This window comes from Pan paniscus, chromosome 2, assembly GCF_029289425.2.
Source record: "Pan paniscus chromosome 2, NHGRI_mPanPan1-v2.0_pri, whole genome shotgun sequence".
In the NCBI taxonomy this organism is placed as follows: Eukaryota; Metazoa; Chordata; class Mammalia; order Primates; family Hominidae; genus Pan; species Pan paniscus.
In genome coordinates, this window is record NC_085926.1 from 49732253 (window position 1) to 49750571 (window position 18319).

At 43.9% G+C, this 18319-nt stretch overlaps 1 protein-coding gene across 2 annotated transcripts in view; it reads right to left on the reverse strand.

Annotated features, from left to right (window-relative positions):
- Positions 1-18319, reverse strand: part of IP6K1 (inositol hexakisphosphate kinase 1) — a 61950-nt gene that overhangs the window by 21355 nt on the left and 22276 nt on the right. For both annotated transcript variants that reach the window (XM_063602367.1, XM_003818854.5), the window contains one exon: positions 2983-3333. In XM_063602367.1, coding sequence (XP_063458437.1) covers positions 2983-3205 — 223 coding nt within the window. In that variant the 5' untranslated portion in view covers positions 3206-3333. The remainder of the gene's footprint in view (positions 1-2982; positions 3334-18319) is intronic.

Below are 18319 nucleotides of genomic sequence, written 5' to 3' on the forward strand. Positions count from 1 at the left end.
ACCTCTTTCTGCCAATTAAGAAACAACCCAGGCCAGGCATGGTGGCTCACACCTATAATCCCAACACTTTGGGAGACCAAGGCAGGTAGGTCACCTGAGTTGAGTTTGAGACCAGCCTGGCCAATATGGCAAAACCCCGTCTCTACTAAAAATACAAAAATTAGCCAGGCATGGTGGCACATGACTGTAATCCCAGCATTTTGGGAGGCCAAGGCAGGCAAATCACCTAAAGTCAGGAGTTCGAAACCAGCTTGCCCAACATGGTGAAACCCCATCTCTACTAAAAATACAAAATTTAGTTAGGCGTGGTGGCACATGCCTGTAATCCCAGCTACTTGGGAGGCTGAGGCAGAAGAATCGCTTGAACCTGGAGGTGGAGATTGCAGTGAGCCGAGATCGTGCCACTGCACTCCAGCCTGGGCGACAGAGCAAGACTCTGTCTCAAAAAAAAAAAAAAAAAAAAGACAGAAACAACCCAATTCAAAATGGTCAAAGGACTTGAATAGACATTTCTTTAAGAAGGTATACCAACAGCCAATAACAAAAAAATCCTCTGCATCATTCATTAGACATTAGGAAAAAGCAAGTCAAAGCCACAGATACCACACACATCCACTAGGATGGCTACAAAAAGAAAAGAAAAGGAGTGTTGGTAAGGATGTGGAGAAATAGGGACCCTTGTACATTGCTGGTAAGAAGGCAAAGTGGTGCAGCCACTGTGGGAAACAGTTTGGCAGTTCCTCCGAAAGGTAAACAAAGAACTCCCACATGATCTGACAATTTCACTCCTAGGCATATACCCAAAAGAATTAAAAGCAGTGACTCAAATGGACATTTGTAAGACAATGTTCACAGCAGCATTATTCGCAATAGCCAAAAGGTGGAAACAACCCAGGTGTCCATCAACAGATGAATGAATAAACAAAATGTGGTATACACTTACAATGAAATATTATTCAGCCATAAAAAAGAATGAAGTGGGCCAGGCGCGGTGGCTCACGCCTGTAATCCTAGCACTTTGGGAGGCCAAGGCAGGCAGATCACGAGGTCAGGAGATCGAGACCATCCTGGCTAACACGGTGAAACCCTGTCTCTAATAAAAATACAAAAAAATTAGCCAGACGTGGTGGTGGGTGCCTGTAGTCCCAGCTACTCGGGAGGCTGAGGCAGGAGAATGGTGTGAATCCAGGAGGCAGAGCTTGCAGTGAGCCGAGATCGCACCACTGCACTCCAGCCTGGGCGATAGAGCTAGACTCCGTCTCAAAAAAAAAAAAAAAAAAAAAAAAGAAGTGTTTTTTTTTTTTTTTTTGAGACAGTCTCACTCTGTTGCCCAGGCTAGAGTGCAGTGGCACAATCTTGGCTCACTGTAACCTCCACCTCCTGGGTTCAAGAGATTCTCCTGCCTCAGCCTTCCAAGTAGCTGGGATTACAGGCATGCACCAGCACACCCAGCTAATTTTTGTAGTTTTAGTAGAGACAGGGTTTCACCAAATTGGCCAGGCTGGTCTCGAACCCCGGACCTCAAGTGATCTGCCTGCCTCGGCCTCCCAAAGTGCTAGGACTGGCCAGGCGTGATGGCTCTCGCCTGTAATCCCAACACTTTGGAAGGCCGAGGCAGGCGGATCACGAGGTCAGGAGATCAAGGCCATCCTGGCCAACATGGTGAAACCCTGTCTCTACTAAAAATACAAAAAATAGCTGGGCGTGGTGGCACATGTCTGTAATCCCAGAGGCAGGAGAATCGCTTCGCTTGAACCCGGGAGTTGGAGGTTGCAGTAAGCCGAGATCGCGCCACTGCACTCTAGCCTGGCAACAGAGAGAAACTCTCAAAAAAAAAAAAAAAAAAAAGTGCTAGGATTACAGATGTGAGCCACTGTGCCCGGCCAAGAATGGAGTTTTAATACACACTATGACATGAACGAACCTTGTAAACATTAAGCTAAATGAACCAAGCCAGACACAAAAGGTCAAAAATTGTAATGATTTCACTTTTATGAAATATCTACAATAGGCAAATCTGTAGAGACAGAAAGTAAACAAGAGGTTACCAGGGGATCAGATGATGGAAGAATGGGGAGTTATTATTTAATAGGTACCGAGTTTGTTTCAGATGATGAAAAATTCAGGAAATGGACAGTGGCTATACAACATTGTGAATGTGTTAATGCCACTAAATTATACACTTTAAAATGGTGAATGTTATGTTATGTACATTTTACCAAAATTTTTTAAAAAAAGTTAAGGAAACAAAAAGTCAATTCTATAGCACTGGTTTTTCTAAATTGAAACTCTCCAAAGTAAAGGACAGTGTTAACCTGACTGAAATCATACAACTTAAAGTTATAAAGCAGAACGTAAAAAAAAAACTTAGACACAATGAGCAATCATAAAAATTTATAAACACTGACAAAGATCAGACTTTAAAATAAAGTTAGTTAATTCTGGTATAATTAATATTCATGAGGTTCTTTTCTATAAAGTTGACTTATATTTTAAAATAAATTATTTTTCCTTCAAATATCAGGACTTCCAGGCCCCAGAAAGTCCCTGCATTTCTTACCAACAATTCTTTGCCCCAGCACATATAGACACAGGCTACACACAGCCCCACTGCCAGCTATCTAACCGCTTTAACTTGGGAAGTATCCATTCCTCCTCCGGGACGAGAGAAATGTTCCCTCTTCTCTCCCAGACTAGTGTCACAGCAAACGGGAAAATTCACTGACAACAGCATGCTCTTTTCCACCAATGGAACTTAATGCTATGACTTTTTCTCAGCTTTACCTATTAATAAATTCAATTTTCAAGATCTAAAGACCTTGCTGATGCTTTCAGCCTCTAATTTTACCTAACAAAGTGACTTCGTGCTTTGAGAAAAAAGACCTACAATGATATATCATGGCAAACAAACCAAGAAAAAACTGTGGCAAGGGGTCTATAAGCCCAAGGCTGCTGCTTTCATTAAACTGGCCAGTGACTGACCTTTGTATTCAGGGGTGAACTCCTTCATTTCGGGAGGGAGGGACTCGTAGAAGCGCTGTTCCCGGGAGATGAGGGGCTTGCACACAGTGTGATCGTCGTAACGCATCATGCTGCTGTGTCCGCCTACTTGGTGGATGAAGGGCTCCAAGAGGACTCCCCGGTCTCCAGCCCGACTTGCATTCTTGCCATACTGCCCCACTTCCATGGTTTGACAAACACACATTGCGTTGGGGGCCAGTTGCACACTGAGGGCAGAGGATGCAGCACATGGGCCACAAAAGGAGAGCTACATAGAAGGTCCTGGCCAGGTGAAAGCCAATGGTCAGATTCTATTCAGCTTATTTTTCTGTCCTACAGAAAAGAAGAGAGGAAGAAGGAATCAAAACACTGGGTGAGTCACAAATTCCCTGGAGCTCCATGAGTGAGAGCAGGGACTCTGTTTTGTTCCCTACTATGTGTATCCCTAGCACGTACAATACTACGTGGCACATGAAAGGCAGTTGGTTAAATTTTTGCTGAATGATGCAACCTTGGCCTCTTCCATCTATCTTGTGCACAGAAGCCCACATTCTCTGCCTTTCCTAGTTCCCACCTCCCTTCTGAGTTATCTAAAGGATTTTATTTTAGAGCTACAGCACATTACAACCATCAGGAAAGCACCTACCCCGGTTTACTTCACACCCAAAGATGAGATCAGAAAAAAACAGAAGGCAATGGGAATTTGTTCTGTTCAGACTCCTTAGGATATCCAGTACTGGTAAGGGTCTCTCCTTCACTCAGAGGAAGGGTTTCTGTCTGAGGAATTAGGTCCCATGAGATTCCCAAATTCTCCACTGAAGGTGCCAAGGACCAGGCAGGCCATTCATTGCTGAGCTGTAGGACAGTGGTCCCCAAATTTTTTGGCAGCAGGAACCAGTTTCATGGAAGACAACTTTTCCACAGAACGGGTGTGGGGGCGATGGTTTCAGCATGATTGAGGCTGTACATTTATTGTACATTGTATTTCTATTATTACATTGTAATATACAATAAAATAATTATACAACTCACCATAATGTAGAATCCTTGGGAGCTCTAAGATTGTTTTCCTGCAACTAGACGGTCCCATCTTGGGGTGATGGAAGACAGTGACAGATCATTAGGCATTAGTTTCTCATAAGGAGCACTCAACCTAGATCCCTCACATGTGCAGTTCACAATAGGGTTCATGCTCCTATGAGAATCTAATGCCACCGCTGGTCTGACAGGAGGCAGAGCTCCGGCAGTAATGCAAGCAAGGGGAGCAGCTGTAAATACAGATGAAGCTTTGCTTGCTTGCTCGCCTACCACTCACCTCCTGCTGTGAGGCCCAGTTCCTAACAGGTCATGGACCAGTACCCTGGGACCCCTGCTATAGGATCATTAAGGTTTTGCTTTTCCCAAAGGAATTCAGGCTTCAGATTTCTTCTACTTTAAATCTATGGTTGTCAATTTATGACCATTCCCTTTCTGTCTGACTCTATACCAACCAGTGGGACAAGGAAAAGCTCCTTGTACTCAAACTCCCTCTTTATAATGTCAATTTTCTCTCAAAATATTTAAAGTAGTTGGCAAATTTCTTAACACTGAGTGTATTTTTAAATTAGGAATGTAGTCAGCAAGACTACATCAGAAAGATTAAGACCAAAAAAGAAAAACTATTAGTAGAGCAGGAATATGGTCCCATATGTAAGAGACAAACCATCGGGTTTTTTGTTGTTGTTGTTTTTCTTGGACCTTGTAATTATGGACAAAATGGGGTACAAAATACCACTGATGAGCTGTGATGGCACTACTGCACTCCAGCTTGGGTGACAGAGCAAGACCCTGTCTCAAAAAAGACAAAAAGAAAGAAAAAACTACTGCAAAACTGCAAAATCTTAACCCAAAGCTGCCCAGGCAGCTAGCTATGTTTTATTTCACTGCTATCACCAAAATCAATTATTCTGTACTCCCAGTCCCCAGATTGCACTATTTTAATGCACATACACTTCTTCTTTTTTTTTTTTTTTTTTTTTGCCTAGTTATCCTGAATGAAGTCTAGGAATACTACCTGGGACAAGGCAATACTGCCTTCAGGTCAAGGCAACTCTGCCCCAGGTAGTATTCCTAGACTCCATTCTCTCCAAACCTGAGTATAGTGCACACATCTATGACTCCTAAGGTACCCTATGCCAGCTCTACCATATCAATATACCACTGTGCTGTCATCTATTAACTCACTGTCATCACCACCAAACCACTGTCTCTTATTTCCACAGCAAAAGTCCAAGGCAGTTTCCACCATGTAGTAAATACTTAAAAATAGAGTTGCTGGATTGTGGAGGGCAGGTCAGGGTCTCTGGAGGTGGTCATTGCAGCTGTGGATCCTGTTCAGTACTGTAGATTGGCTTCTGCCCTGGCCCCGGTCAGGCTGAAGGAGGCCTATCTCTGGCTGTGCTTCTCCCTGGGAATGCTTCTATGGACACAAGGAGAGTGCTAAATTTTCTAGCCTGAGTCATTGGGTGGCTGGGAAAAGAGAGGGGTCACAGTGCCAGGTGCCCCAGAAGAATGGTGCAGGAGAGTCAAGGAAATAGGCCAGGTGCAGTGGTTCATGCCTATAATCCCAGCACTTTGGGAGGCCGAGGCGGACGGATCACCTGAGGTCAGGAGTTCAAGACCAGCCTGGCCAACATGGCGAAACCCCGTCTCTTCTAAAAATACAAAAAAAAAGGTAGCTGGGCATGGTGGCACATGCCTGTAATCTCAGCTACTTGGGAAGCTGAGGCACAAGAATCACTTGAACCCAGAAGGCGGAGGTTTCAGTGAGCCGAGATTGCACCACTGCACTCCAGCCTGGGTGACAGAGCGGGACTCCTCAAAAAAGAAAAAAAAAAATTGAAATAGCCCTTCCCCTGACTCTGAGAGATCTGTGGCAACTTCTGCAGCTTCCACAGGACTGAGGGCAGAGTCCACTCTTCAGTCTATCTAGACATTTGGTATTTGTTTCCATATGATGTCAACATGAAGTCATGGCATTGTTTTTGTGTTTGAAATAGTCTCCTAAGAGTAAATATACCACATATCTGTAACTCTGTTTTGATGGTACTTTCTTAATAACCCTGAAATCTGAAACAGTGGAAGTACCCCAGAACCCTCTCAAGCTCTGTGAAGCCTTGCTTTACAAGGTGTGGATGGAGCCTCATAAGTCGCTTAACTTCTCCAAGTCTCCTCACACTCCTAACCCTGCAGGATTTGCATATGCAGGTAAAGGGCTTGGGCTTGCCTCGCCTAGTGCCCAGCCCTGGAAATAGCAACGGCTCTGACTCCTTTTTGTTGTTGTTGTTGAGATGGAGGTCTCACTCTGTCGCTAGGCTGGAGTGCAGTAGCGCGATCTCGGCTCACTGCAACCTCTGCCTCCAGGGTTCAAGCGATTCTCGTGCCTCAGCCTCAGCCTCCTGAGTAACTGGGATTACAGGTGCACGCCACCACACCCAGCTAATTTTTGTATTTTTAGTGGAGACGGGGTTTCACCATGTTGGCCAGGATGGTCTCAATCTCTTGACCTCATGATCCACCCACCTCAGCCTCCCACAGTGCTGGGATTACAGGCATGAGCCACCATGCCCAACCCTGACTTTTTTTTTTTATCAACCAGAGGTTACTCCTGAAGTCTGGTGTCCACAGAGGCTACTGTGAAAACTACTGTCTGAGAAGGCCGTAGATGATGATGATGTTGGTTGCCTGCATAACGTCTTTCTCTGCTACTTCATTGCTAATAGAGCCCCAATCTTATTCAGGTAGCCAACTGCAAAGTATCTGCTCCCCAAGAGGTTATGGGGTTCCATTGCTCTGCTATGAGTTTATGCACCTCTCAGCTACAATAGAGACTCTGACCTTTGTTTGCTTTGTAATACTTTAGTTACACATTTTAAGATAATTATTGCGTAAAATGCAAAGAACGCTATGTATGAAAAGAACTTGCTGAGATTCTGATTTTTTTCTCACTGGTGAATTGCAACAAATGGAAAGAAATTTTTACTGCAAAAATATAAGTTACAATAGTTAGGTTGACTTTCTGGTTATAATAACAAACTCCTTGAACATACCATTGAATTCCAAAAGGAATTATGTCTCCATTCAAGTAAAAAGAAGTTTCTCATGTTAATGAAATGTAATTTTTTGTTGTTGTTTTCCTTTTTAGAGTTGGGGTCTGTCGTCCAGGCTGGAGTACAATGATATGGTCATGGCTCACTGCAGCCTCTAACTCCTGGGATCAAGGGATCCTTTCACCTCAGCCTCCAAAATAGCTGGGACTACAAGTATATTCACCATGCCTGGCTAACTTAAAAAAAATTTTTTTTTTTAAAGACCGGGTTGGCCGGGCGCAGTGCCTCACGCCTGTAATCCCAGCACTTTGGGAAGCCAAAGCGGGTGGATCACAAGGTCAGGAGATTGAGACCATCCTGGCTAACACAGTGAAACCCCGTCTCTACTAAAAATACAAAAAAATTAGACGGGTGTGGTGGCGGGCGCCTGTAGTCCCAGCTACTCGGGAGGCTGAGGCAGGAGAATGGCGTGGAACCTGGGAGGCAGAGCTTGCAGTGAGCTGAGATCGCGCCACTGCACTCCAGCCTGGGCAACAGAGCAAGACTCCATCTCAAAAAAAAAAAAAACCCAAGGAACCATTTCACTTTTGCGTGTGTGTGTGTGTGAGTTTCCCTCTTGTTGCTCAGGCTGGAGTGGCAATGGTGCAATCTCGGCTCACCTCAATCTCCACTTCCCAGGTTCAAGCGATTCTCCTACCGTAGAGACGGGGTTTCTCATGTTGGCCAGACTGGTCTTTAACTCCTGACCTCAGGTGATCTGCCCGCCTAGCCCTCCCAAAGTGCTGGGGATTACAGGTGTGAGCCACCGCGCCTAGCCTTTTTTTTTTTTTTTTTTTTTGAGACAGTCTCACTCCGTCACCCAGGCTGGAGTGCAGTGGTGCGATCTTGGCTTACTGCAACCTCCACCTCCTGGGTTCAAGCAATTCCCATGCCTCAGCCTCCCAAGTAGGTGGGGACTACAAGCGCACCCCACCATGCCCAGCTAATTTTATTTTTGTATTTTTAGTAGAGACGGGGTTTTGTCATGTTGGCCAGGCTGGTCTGAAACTTCTGACCTCAAGATGACCTGCCTGCCTCAGCCTCCCAAAGTGCTGGAATTACAGGCATGAGCCACCATGCCTGGCCGCCATTTCACTTTTTGCCATGAGACTGTCAAAAAATAAAAAGTCCACAAGCTCTGCATTCCTTCCCACCCCCATTTTCTCTCTGCCTTCACTTCCTACCCTTGTCTCCCCACTGCTTATTATCCCACTCCAGCCATACTGGCCTTCATGATGTTCCTCAAACACATCAGGCATATATATATTCCCTAGGTTCTTTGCACTAGTCATTCCCTCTGCCTAAACATTCTTCCCCCAGATAACCACATGGCCAACTCCCTCACCTCCTTCAAAAGTCTTTGATCAAAATGTCTCTTTCTCAATGAAAGGTCTATCCTACCCTCCCTAGTTTAAAATACAACACCACCTGCACCCTCCACCCCCTTTAATTGGCTCTTCTTTTTCTTTTCTTCATTAAGGCATTTATCCCCTTCTGGCATATTACATACTTTACTTACTGATGATGTCTACTGTTTATTATTTATGATGATGATGTCAGTTATATGAGTATCCTAAGTGCCCTGAGTAGTACCTGGCATATAGTAACTACACAATAAATCTGGCTGAATAAATATATGTATGTTTATGATATACATAACAGATGTATATAGTAGGGTAAATATATAACATATGAAAAAGTGTTTATGAAGGGACAAGTTCTTTTTGTTTTAAAATATTAGGGTTATAAACCAAAAAAGTTTACATTTCTAACCTAGACCTAGCAAAAACCAGAACAAACGGGTCATGTGGCTTTATGAAAAACAAAATATGTTGGCCACATGACAGAATTCCAAGTCAGCAAATAAAAAGAACATAAAATTGTGTTTTAACTCTTTTAAGATTTGATATATGAAGGAAAAATAGGTTTAAATGCACCCAAATGAGAATAGCCACAATAACAAGGACAAAATCAAAGCAAAATACAGAAGGAAAAAGACAGCCTATGAGGAGGAGAATTAGACTGTTTTTATCAATGATACAAAAGAGATTAAAAAGGGGGAAAAAATCAGGCAAACACATAAATAATCTCAACTATAAAAGATTAATCAGGCCAGCTGTGGTAGTCATGCCTGTAATCCTAACACTTTGGGTGGCCAAGGCTGGAGGATCACTTGAGCCCAGGAGTTTGAGACCAGCATAGGCAACATGGCAAAACTTCACTTTTACCAAAATAAAAAAAAATACAAAAATTAGCCAGGCGTGGTGGTGTACACCTATAGTCCCAGCTACTCAGGAGACTGAGGTGGGAGGATGGCTTGAGCCCAGGAGGTGGAGGTTGCAATCAGCTGAAATCATGCCACAGCACTCCAGCCTGGGTGACAGATTCAGATCCTGTCTCAGGGGGAAAAAAAAAAGATGAATCAGGCCATGTATGGTGGCTCACACCTGTAATCCTAACACTTTGGAAGGCCAAGGTGGAAGGACTGCTTGAGGCCAGGAGTTCAAGACCAGTCTGGGCAACATAGCAAGATGCTGTCTCAATGACAATAATAATGATAGTCAGGAGAAGAACCAGACTAAAGAACTTGTTGAACCAAATTTAGGAGAAATCATATGAGTTTTTTTTGTGTGTGTTTATTTTAATGCAACAACACAGCAAGCCTGGAAAGTGACAATGAATAAAAAACCTTGGCAGGGAAAAAGAGACTGCAATCAGATATAGTGGCGAACAAGGTCAGGACTACTTTAAGAGCTAGGAAGGCACTGTCTCTACAGCAATTGCAAGACAATACCTGGTCACCAGATTCTTTAGTTGGGCAGGCACAGACACACACTAAAAATGCAGATCAGCAGGTATATACTCTAAGAAGTTCAGTTAGAATTCCAAATTATTTGGCCAACATTATTTTTACAACCTCAGATTAACCACTTGGGTTTGATATGCAATCTTTTTTTTTTTTTTTTTTTTTTTTGAGACAGGGTCTCACACTGTTGTCCAGACTAGATTGCAGTGGCACAACACAGTTCACTACATCACTACAGCCTCGACCTCCTGGGCTCAAGTGATCCTCCCATATCATCAGCCTTCCAAGTAGTTGAAAACACAGGTGTGTGCCACCAAGCCTGGCTTTTTTTTTTTTTTTTTTTTTTTTTTTTTGTAGAGACAGGGTTTCACCATGTTGCCCAGGCTGGTCTCGAACTCCCGAGCTCAAGAGATCCACTTGTCTCGGCCTCCCAAAGTGCTGGGATTACAAGCATGAGCCACCATGCCCAGCCACATTTGCAATGTTTTTATAGAATAAAGTGAAGCATCTTTAGTGCCTTCACATTTCACAGGTATATTTGCAGATTTCCTCAACATTTCATTAAAAATTAGTTTATAAATCCAGTATTTCTATTACCTCTTCTAAAATTAAATATATCCACTTAAGCACTATAGGTACCATGACAAAGTATCATACCCTTTTTAAAATTCATAAAATTTGTGTAATTAAAGTTAAACTTGGTAAGTCAGGAATGCTAAGTAAAATTCTGGCAACAGTATTTTTGGTTTTGGCAAATGTGTCTTTAATTTGTTTTTTACTGTATGATACAATCCAAAGGAAAAATAATAAAATTAATTGAACTGAAAAGAGCTGAAGAGAAAATAAACTGATAAGTCACTGTAACAGAAAAGAACAACACATAAAACTTGGGCTATACAGCTCTGGATTTTATGAAAACTAATTTCTAATTAATTTCAGAAATAAAAAAGCATTGACATGGACTTTGACAGGAAAAGATACCAAAACACCTTCAAAAATCACGGACAAAAACACTATAGCAGAAAACCAACATGAAAACACGTTTGTCCTCTAAATCTTACAACCAAGGGAATCCAATGATTTCTTAAATTCAAGCCCATTCTTCCCTTTGTATATGAGACTGTAGACACTGATATAGATTAGGCATAGTTATGAGGGTGAGAGAGAACAATCCTCCTGTACTGTGAGGAGAAGGGAAACATAGGGAGTGTTCTTCATGTAAGCAGGGCTGTCAACCCCACTTGGAACCTGCCCTTCCAAGCTACTAGGGACTGGCACATCCCTCAGAAACCAGAAATGTGTATAGATGTCTAGAGTAATCTGGGAGAAGAAAGAGAGGGAATCTGTGTTGCCATTTGTCTCTAAAGAAGAGATGAAAGATTGTTTAGATTCCTGGGTCCTATCACAGGAGCTAGGAAACCATGGCATCCTGAGGCCACCTGGCTAAGAACAAACAGGGAACAAGGAAAAAAGGAAACTTAGCAGGGGACCTGAGATGTGCCAGCCCATCAACGAACAGCAAGAACAGAATTAATTTAGGTCAAGGAGAGAATCTAGAGTCCACTGAACCTCTTTCCTGTTTTTACTGGATTCCTAAAGATTAGAAATATGTGCTTCCCTAAATACATTTTTTAGTAAAGACCCTTTTGAAATCAGCTGTGTCAAATGTACTAAGAAGTGGGGGAAAGGAGATATGTGAAGAATTTTCAGAACTGACGTTCAAAGTGATACAGGGGAAATCAAAATGAAATGCACAAAAAGAAAGGAGAAGGGCCGGGCGCAGTGGCTCACACCTGTAATCCTAGCACTTTGGGAGGCCAAGGCGGGTGGATCACCTGAGGTCAGGAGTTCGAGACCAGTCTGACCAACATGGAGAAACCCTGTCTCTACTAATACAAAAAATTAGCCAGGCATGGTGGTGGGTGCCTATAATCCCGCTACTTGGGAGGCTGAGGCAGGAGAATCACTTGAACCCAGAAGGCAGAGGTTTAGGTGAGCCGAGATCACGCCATTGCACTCCAGCGCCTGGGCAACAAGGGCAAAACTCCATCTCAAAAAAAAAAAAAAGAAAAAAGAAAGAAAGGAGAAACAAAGGTGCTGAAACATTCTCTGCTCATGATTATGCTTTAATAGGAAGCCACTGGATTACCTGTGCTGTGACAAAATAGTACATGCGAGCCATCCCTGAATCAGCTAAGTCTCACCTAGCACATTTACAACTGAATGAAAATATGGTCAAATCTAGAAAGCACACATGTAGAAGGATGGGAGAAATGGTTCTAAAAGGAACACAAAACCACAGAGCACTTAAAATTAAACTGTCTAAACTGCTCACATGTGAAATGATGAGCTTCCTGGACTTATTTCCTATCACCAATCCCGCTGAAGAGAGAAGCTTCCATACAACTGAAAGATAGATGCAAAAGCCTGGTCTCACAGATTAGGTTTCTGGCATGAATGGTAAACTCTGACTCCTTTTCTTCACCACTATCCTACTGTAGCTTAACTGAAAACGTTAAGCACAGTGGGGACAAGTTGACAGGACTAAGGCAGAGGTAAACAAGCTCTAAGGTTACTGGGAGAATGGTGTACACACCTCCCTACTGGGGAATTACTCCTCACCATGTTATCTTTTGAAAAACCTCTACTATCTCTGCTAGGCAGGGTGGCTCACACCTGTAATCTTAGCACTTTGGGAGGCTGAGATGTGTGGATCGCCTGAGCTCAGGAGTTTGAGACTAGCCTGGGCAACATGGCAAAATACTGTCGCTACAAAAAAAAAAATTAGCCAGGCTTGGTGGCTCATGCCTATAGTCCCAGCTACTTGAGGGGCTGAGACAGGAGGATTGCTTGAGCCTGGAAGGCGGAGGTTGCAGTAAGCCAAGATTGCGCCACTACACTCCAGCCTGGGTAACAAAGTGAGTCCCTGTCTCAAAAATAAAAATAAAAAATAAAAAAAACTGTTCTCTCTCCATTTCAGAACACAAATAAAAGCTCTTGTCACTCATGCTAATTTCAATTATCTATAACACTGGTTTTATACATGGAGTTCATCTTAGGTACAAATCTACTACCTTATATTACCAATATTCACATGTGTCCTATTATTAAAAAAGGGAAAACATGGCAATAAAATTTCGTACATCTAGGAAAGGTGAAGCCAAAGCTCTGGTCACAGCATTGACCTTTTTAGATTATCTGGGGGCTTTATTTAGGACCCCCTATCAAAAATGGTTACTAGTGGCCAGACGCAGTGGCTTACGCCTGCAATCCCAGCACTTTGGGAGGCCGAGGCAGGTGGAGCACGAGGTCAGGAGATCAAGACCATCCTGGCTAATACAGTGAAACCCCATCTCTACTAAAAGTACAAAAAAATTAGCCAGGCATGGTGGCGGGCGCCTGTAGTCAGTCCCAGCTACTCGACAGGCTGAAGCAGGAGAATCGCTTGAGCCTGGGAGGCGGAGGTTGCAGTGAGCTGAGATCACACCACTACACTCCAGCCTGGGGTGACAGAACAAGACTCCATCTCAAAAAAAAAAAAAAAAAAAAAAGGTTACTAGCTTTAAACAAGAAAACTCTCCAGAGTAAGGAATTATACAACTATGAAATAGCTGCTGGCCATCCACTTCTCCATCAGCCAGGAAGAACACTGGTAATGAGGCTGACATACCTATCAAGGACAGTAACTACCACAGCACGTCTGCAGTTTCATATTGTTGGAGCATTCGTTGTATCCCTGGGAGCCGTAGTTCTCTGTAAATTTGCTGTGGCTGAACCAAGAAAGAAGGCATACCCAGATTTCTACAGAAATTATGACTTCATGAAAGAATTTTAGATGAGAAAAGCTACAACAACAACAACAAAAAATGACTTTATTAAAGGTTACCCAGAAGCAGATCAGCAACATGGAAATTAGTAGACTATGTGAAGTAAATACGTGAAGAAAACCTATAACAAGAGGTGAACAACCAGCATAATGCCTCACAAAATGCTATCAGGTTTGACTGCTTCAAGCAGATTAGATTCCAGCTGTCTTCCAACCCTCTAGTGAAATACCAGAATTATTGTTTTTTCTTTCTTTCGAGACAGGGTCTCACTCTGTCACCCAGGATGGAATGCAGTGGCATGATCACGGGTTACTACAACTTGAATTCTTGGGCTCAGGCGATCCTTCCCACCTCAGCTTCCTGAGTGGCTGGGACTACAGGCCACCAGCTATTTTCCCTTCCTTTTTTTTGTAGAGATGAGGTCTCACTTTATTGCCCACGCTGGTCTCCATCTCCCAGCTTCAAGTGATCCTCCTGCCTTGGCCTCCCAAAGTGCTGCAATTATAGGCCTGAACCACCATGCCCAGCCTAATTATTACTGTTAAGTACTTTAAATATTAGAAAAGCACTTCTGTCCACCTCATAGACAACCCATAGTTTCAGAGAGATGGGGACTAACCTTCACCTACGCAAACCCATCAACAACTTCCCAACTTAGAAAAGCAGACAGGTGGAGGCTGGACGCAGTGGCTCAAGCCTGTAATTTCAACACTTTGGGAGGCCGAGGTGGGCAGATCACTTGAGGTCAGGAGTTCAAGAACAGTCTGGCCAACACGGTGAAACCCCGTCTTTACTAAAAATACAAAAATTAGTCGGGCATGGTGGCAGGCACCTGTAATCCCAGCTACTCGTGAGGCTGAGGCAGAAGAATCACTTGAACCCGGGAGGCAGAGGTTGCAGTGAGCCGAGATAGTGCCACTGCACTCCAGCCTGGGCAACAGAGTGAGACTTCGTCTCAAAAAAAAAAGTGAAAAGCAAAAAGCGGAGAGGTGGTTCCAAAGATACATCATTCCTTAAGAGCAGTTTCCAAATTTCTCCAAATTTCTCCACTCCCTCAACTTCCTTTCCTGACTCTCATGTGACATCAGGAATTAAACAGCCTGAACATGCAGAGCTCTCAGGATTCTGGGAGTCAGAAACCATGTGAAAAAATCAATGCCACAATTAACAAATTATGTACCCTTCAATATGCCAATTCACCTATTTTCCCTGTCAACAGATTTGAGATTACTTATCTACTTCTCAGAGTGAGGTAATATATGAAAAAACACTTTTCAAATATATGCTATACTGATTCAGCTAAAGCAATGCTAACGTTTTAAAGTCTAAAAGTATTGCAAAAAACCTGTAAAACTGGCCGGACGTGGTGGCTCACACCTGTAATCCCAGCACTTTGGGAGGCCGAGGTGAATGGATCACGAGGTCAAGAGATCGAGACCATCCTGGCCAACATGGTGAAACCCTGTCTCTACTAAAAATACAAAAAATTAGCTGGGCATGGTGGTGGGCGCCTGTAGTCCCAGCTACTCGGGAGGCCGAGGCAGGAGAATCACTTGAACCCGGGAGGTGGAGGGTGCAGTGAGCGGAGATCGTGCCACTGCACTCCAGCCTGGCGACAGAGTGAAACTCCATCTCCAAAAGAAAAAACCTATAAAGTTAATGACCTGGCCGGGTGTGGTGGCTCACTCCTGTAATCCCAGCACTTTGGGAGGCCGAGGCGGGCGGATCACGAGGTCAGGAGATCAAGACCATCCTAACACAGTGAAACCCCATCTCTACTAAAAATACAAAAAATTAGCCGGGCGCAATGGCAGGCGCCTGTAGTCCCAGCTACTTGAGAGGCTGAGGCAGGAGAATGGCGTGAACCCGGGAGGCGGAGCTTGCAGTGAGCCAAGATCGTGCCACTGCACTCCAGCCTGGGCAACAGCGCGAGACTCCGTCTCAAAAAAAAAAAAAAATTAATTAATAACCTAAGGTTCTCATTAACAACTTAGAAAAAAGGCCAGGTGTAGTGGCTTGCACCTGTAAACCCAACATTTCAGGAGACCAAGGCAGGAGGATGACTTGAGGCCAGGAGTTCAAGAGCACCCTGGTCAACAGAGAAAGACTCTGTCTCTACAGAAAAAATGAAAATTAGGCAGGCATGGTGGTACATGCAGTCCCAGTTTGGAGGCTGAGGCACCAAGATTAGTTAAGACCAGGAGTTTGAGGTTACAGTAAGCCATGATTGCACCATTGCACTCCAGCCTGGGTGACAGAGTGAAACCCTGTCTCTCTCTCTTTCATTTATTTTTTCTGGTGAGATGGGGTCTCACTGTTGCCCACGCTGAAGTGGCCTGGCACGATCTTGGCTCACTGTAACCTCTGCTTCCTGGGCTCAAACGATCCTCCCAGCTCAGCCCTGAGAGTAACTAAAACTACAGGTATGCACCACCATGCCCAGCTAATTTTTGTATTTTTTGTAAAGACAGGATTTCATCATGTGGCCCAGACTGGTCTCAAACTCCTGTACTCAAGTGATTCACCCACCTCAGCCTCTCAAAGTGCTGGGATTACAGGCAAGAGCCACAAGCATCTTTAAGAAAGAACAGGCCGGGTGTGGTGGCTCACACCTGCAATCCCAGCACATTGGGAGGCTGAGGCAGGCAGACCATGAGGTCAGGAGACTGAGACCAACCTGGCCAACATGGTGAAACCCCGTCTCTACTAAAAATACAAAAATTAGCTGGCAAGGTGGCGGGCGCCTGTAATCATAGCTACTTGCCCTACTTGGGAGGTTGAGGCAGAAGAATCACTTGAACCCGGGAGGCAGAGGTTACAGTGAGCCAAGATCGTGCCACTGCACTCAAACCTGGGCAACAGAGCGAGACTCTGTCTCAAAATAATAAAATAATAATAATAATAATAATAATCTGAATACTCCTATATCTATTAAGAAAACTGAGTCTGCGATCAAAAATCTTTCCACGAAAAAAACTCCAGACTAGGTTTCACTAGTGAATTCTATCAAACTTTTAAGAAAGAAATATCAATCTTACATAATTTTTTTTCAGAAAACAGAAAGAGAGAGAAAGAGAGTAGTTCCCAACTTGTTTTATGAGGTCAATTATTGCTTTTTTTTTTCAGACATAATCTTACTCTGTGACCTAGGCTGGAGTGCATGGCGCAATCTCAGCTCATGGCAACCTCTGTCTCCCAGGTTCAAGTGATTCTCCTGCCTCAGCCTCCTAAGTAGCTGGGATTATAGGAGCGCGCAACCACGCCCAGCTAATTTGTGTATTTTTAGTAGAGACGGGGTTTCACCACGTTGGCCAGGCTGGTCTCAAACTCCTGACCTCAAGTGATCCACCTGCCTCAAGTGATCCACCTGCCTCGGCCTCTCAAAGTGCTGGGATTATAGGCGTGAGCCACCATGCCTGGCCAAGGTCAATTATTTCTTTTTTTTTTTTTTTTGAGATGGAGTCTCGCTCTGTCACCCAGGCTGGAGTGTAGTGGCGCAATCTCGGCTCACTGCAAGCTCCGCCTCCCGGGTTCACGCCATTCTCCTGCCTAAGCCTCCCCAGAAGCTGGGACTACAGGCGCCCGCCACACACCCGGCTAATTTTTTTTGTATTTTTAGTAGAGACGGGGTTTCGCCGTGTTAGCCAGAATGGTCTCGATCTCCTGACCTCGTGATCCACCCGCCTCGGGCTCCCAAAGTGCTGGGATTACAGGTATGAGCCACTGTGCCCGGCCAAGGTCAATTATTTCTAATAACAAAACCTAAAAAAGAACCTTAACAAAATAAATAAGAAAAAAGATTATAGAACAATGTCCTTCATGAATACAGATACAAAAATCTTCAAAAATTTTTAGCAAAACAATTCCAATGATATATAGAAAGAATCCCTCATGACAAAGTGGGAAATGCAAGGTTGATTAAACATCTAAAGAATCAATCAGTATTACTACTCATCATATTAACAGAAATAAGGAGAAAAGCCATAAGATATAATCATCTCAATACATACAGGAAAAAAACCTGACAAAATTCAGTACCCATTCATAATTAAAAACTCTCAACAGGTTGGGTGTGGTGGCTCACGCCTGTAATCCTAACACTTTGGGAGGCTGAGGCGGGAGGATCACTTGGGGTCAGGAGTTCGAAACCAGCCTGGCCAACATGGTGAAACCCCGTCTCTACTAAAAATAAATAAAAATAAATTAGCTGCGCATGGTGGCGGGCACCTGTAATCCCAGCTACTCGGGAGGCTGAGGCAGGAGAATTGCTGGAACCCGGGAGGCAAAGGTTGCAGTGAGTCAAGATCACGCCACTGCACTCCAGTGTGGGCAACAGAGCAAGACTGTTTCCAAAAAAACCTCTCAACAAACTAAAGAGAGAAGGAAACTTCTTCCTCACTTAATAAAGGGTATTTATGAAAACCCTATAGCTACTGGGTGTGGTGGCTCATGCCTGTAATTGCACACTTTGGGAGGTGAACGTGAGAGGATCACTTGAGCCCAGGAGTTTGAGACCAGCCTGGGCAACATAGTGAGACCCCATTTCTACCAAAGAAAAA